The sequence below is a fragment of the Octopus bimaculoides genome, chromosome 1 (genome assembly GCF_001194135.2).
Source record: "Octopus bimaculoides isolate UCB-OBI-ISO-001 chromosome 1, ASM119413v2, whole genome shotgun sequence".
Taxonomy (NCBI): domain Eukaryota; kingdom Metazoa; phylum Mollusca; class Cephalopoda; order Octopoda; family Octopodidae; genus Octopus; species Octopus bimaculoides.
In genome coordinates, this window is record NC_068981.1 from 4264226 (window position 1) to 4265249 (window position 1024).

The following is a 1024-nucleotide window of genomic DNA, read 5'->3' on the forward strand; positions in this document are numbered from 1 at the left end:
GGGGGTCATGCCATTTTTGGTCAAAAACTGTCTCACACTCAAGGTGGGGTGCGAAGGTGCATTGCCATTATGAAACCACCACTCTCCATTTTGCTACTGGTCAGGGCATTTTCATCTCACCGCGTCTCGCAAATGCTTCAGAAGTGCCAAATAAAATGTCTGGTTAGCAGTTTGACCAGGAGGAAAAAATTCTGAGTGGACAATTCCTTTCACATCAATGAAACAAATTATCATCATCTTGATATTGGACTTCACTTGACATGCTTTTTTGGGGGGATGTGGTGACATTCAATTCTTCCATTCACTTGATTGCTGCTTCGTTTCTGGGTTCTAGCTGTAACACCAGCTTTTGTCATCAGTGATGGCCTTTGAAAAATGGTCTGGATCAACTTTCAGCTGTTCACAGCATGCATTCAGTTATGGCTGCTTTTGATCTTCTGTGAGCTGTAACTCTTTTCATTCGCAGTTCCTCAGTCAAAATTCGTTGGCAGGAGCTCCTGTACACATCACTCTTATCAACAAGTTCATCAATTGTTCAGCGACAGTCCTCCAAGATCAGTTAATGAATTTTGAATTTTCGTGTTGTTTTCATTCGTTTGGGAGGTCGCCAGTTGCCCTGAACAAGGTTGGTCTTCAAGTGACAAGTGACCATTCCTAGAGTATGAAAACCACTCATGAACTTGTGTTTTACTTATGGCAATGGCCTTGTAAGCTGTTTGAAGCATAACAACTGTTTTGGCTATTGTTTTCCCCAGCAGAAAACAAAATTCCATGGACGGATGCTGTCCCTTCATTTTAGCCATCGCAAAAATCGATGAACAAGGAAGAAACACTGCAAAACAAAGATGCACCAAGTGGCAGTAAGACTAAAAACGACACCGCCAGTTGATAGACTGATGCCTGAGGGTCACATCAAGTGGCTATTAGCAGCAGAAGCCTGAACTTCAATGGGCTTGTCCCACAGAGAACGTTTCTGGTTACTTTGGGTACCTTCTCATATATATATATATATATATATATATAT

General features: G+C 41.8%; 1 protein-coding gene across 1 annotated transcript in view; it reads left to right on the forward strand.

Annotated features, from left to right (window-relative positions):
• The window catches only part of LOC106880950 (hydrocephalus-inducing protein), a gene marked incomplete at its 3' end in the record, with an annotated part of 180276 nt that overhangs the window by 59231 nt on the left and 120021 nt on the right, over window positions 1-1024 (forward strand). The window contains exon 28 of the mRNA XM_052974127.1: window positions 604-625. Within this exon, the coding sequence (XP_052830087.1) occupies window positions 604-625 (22 nt within the window). The remainder of the gene's footprint in view (window positions 1-603; window positions 626-1024) is intronic.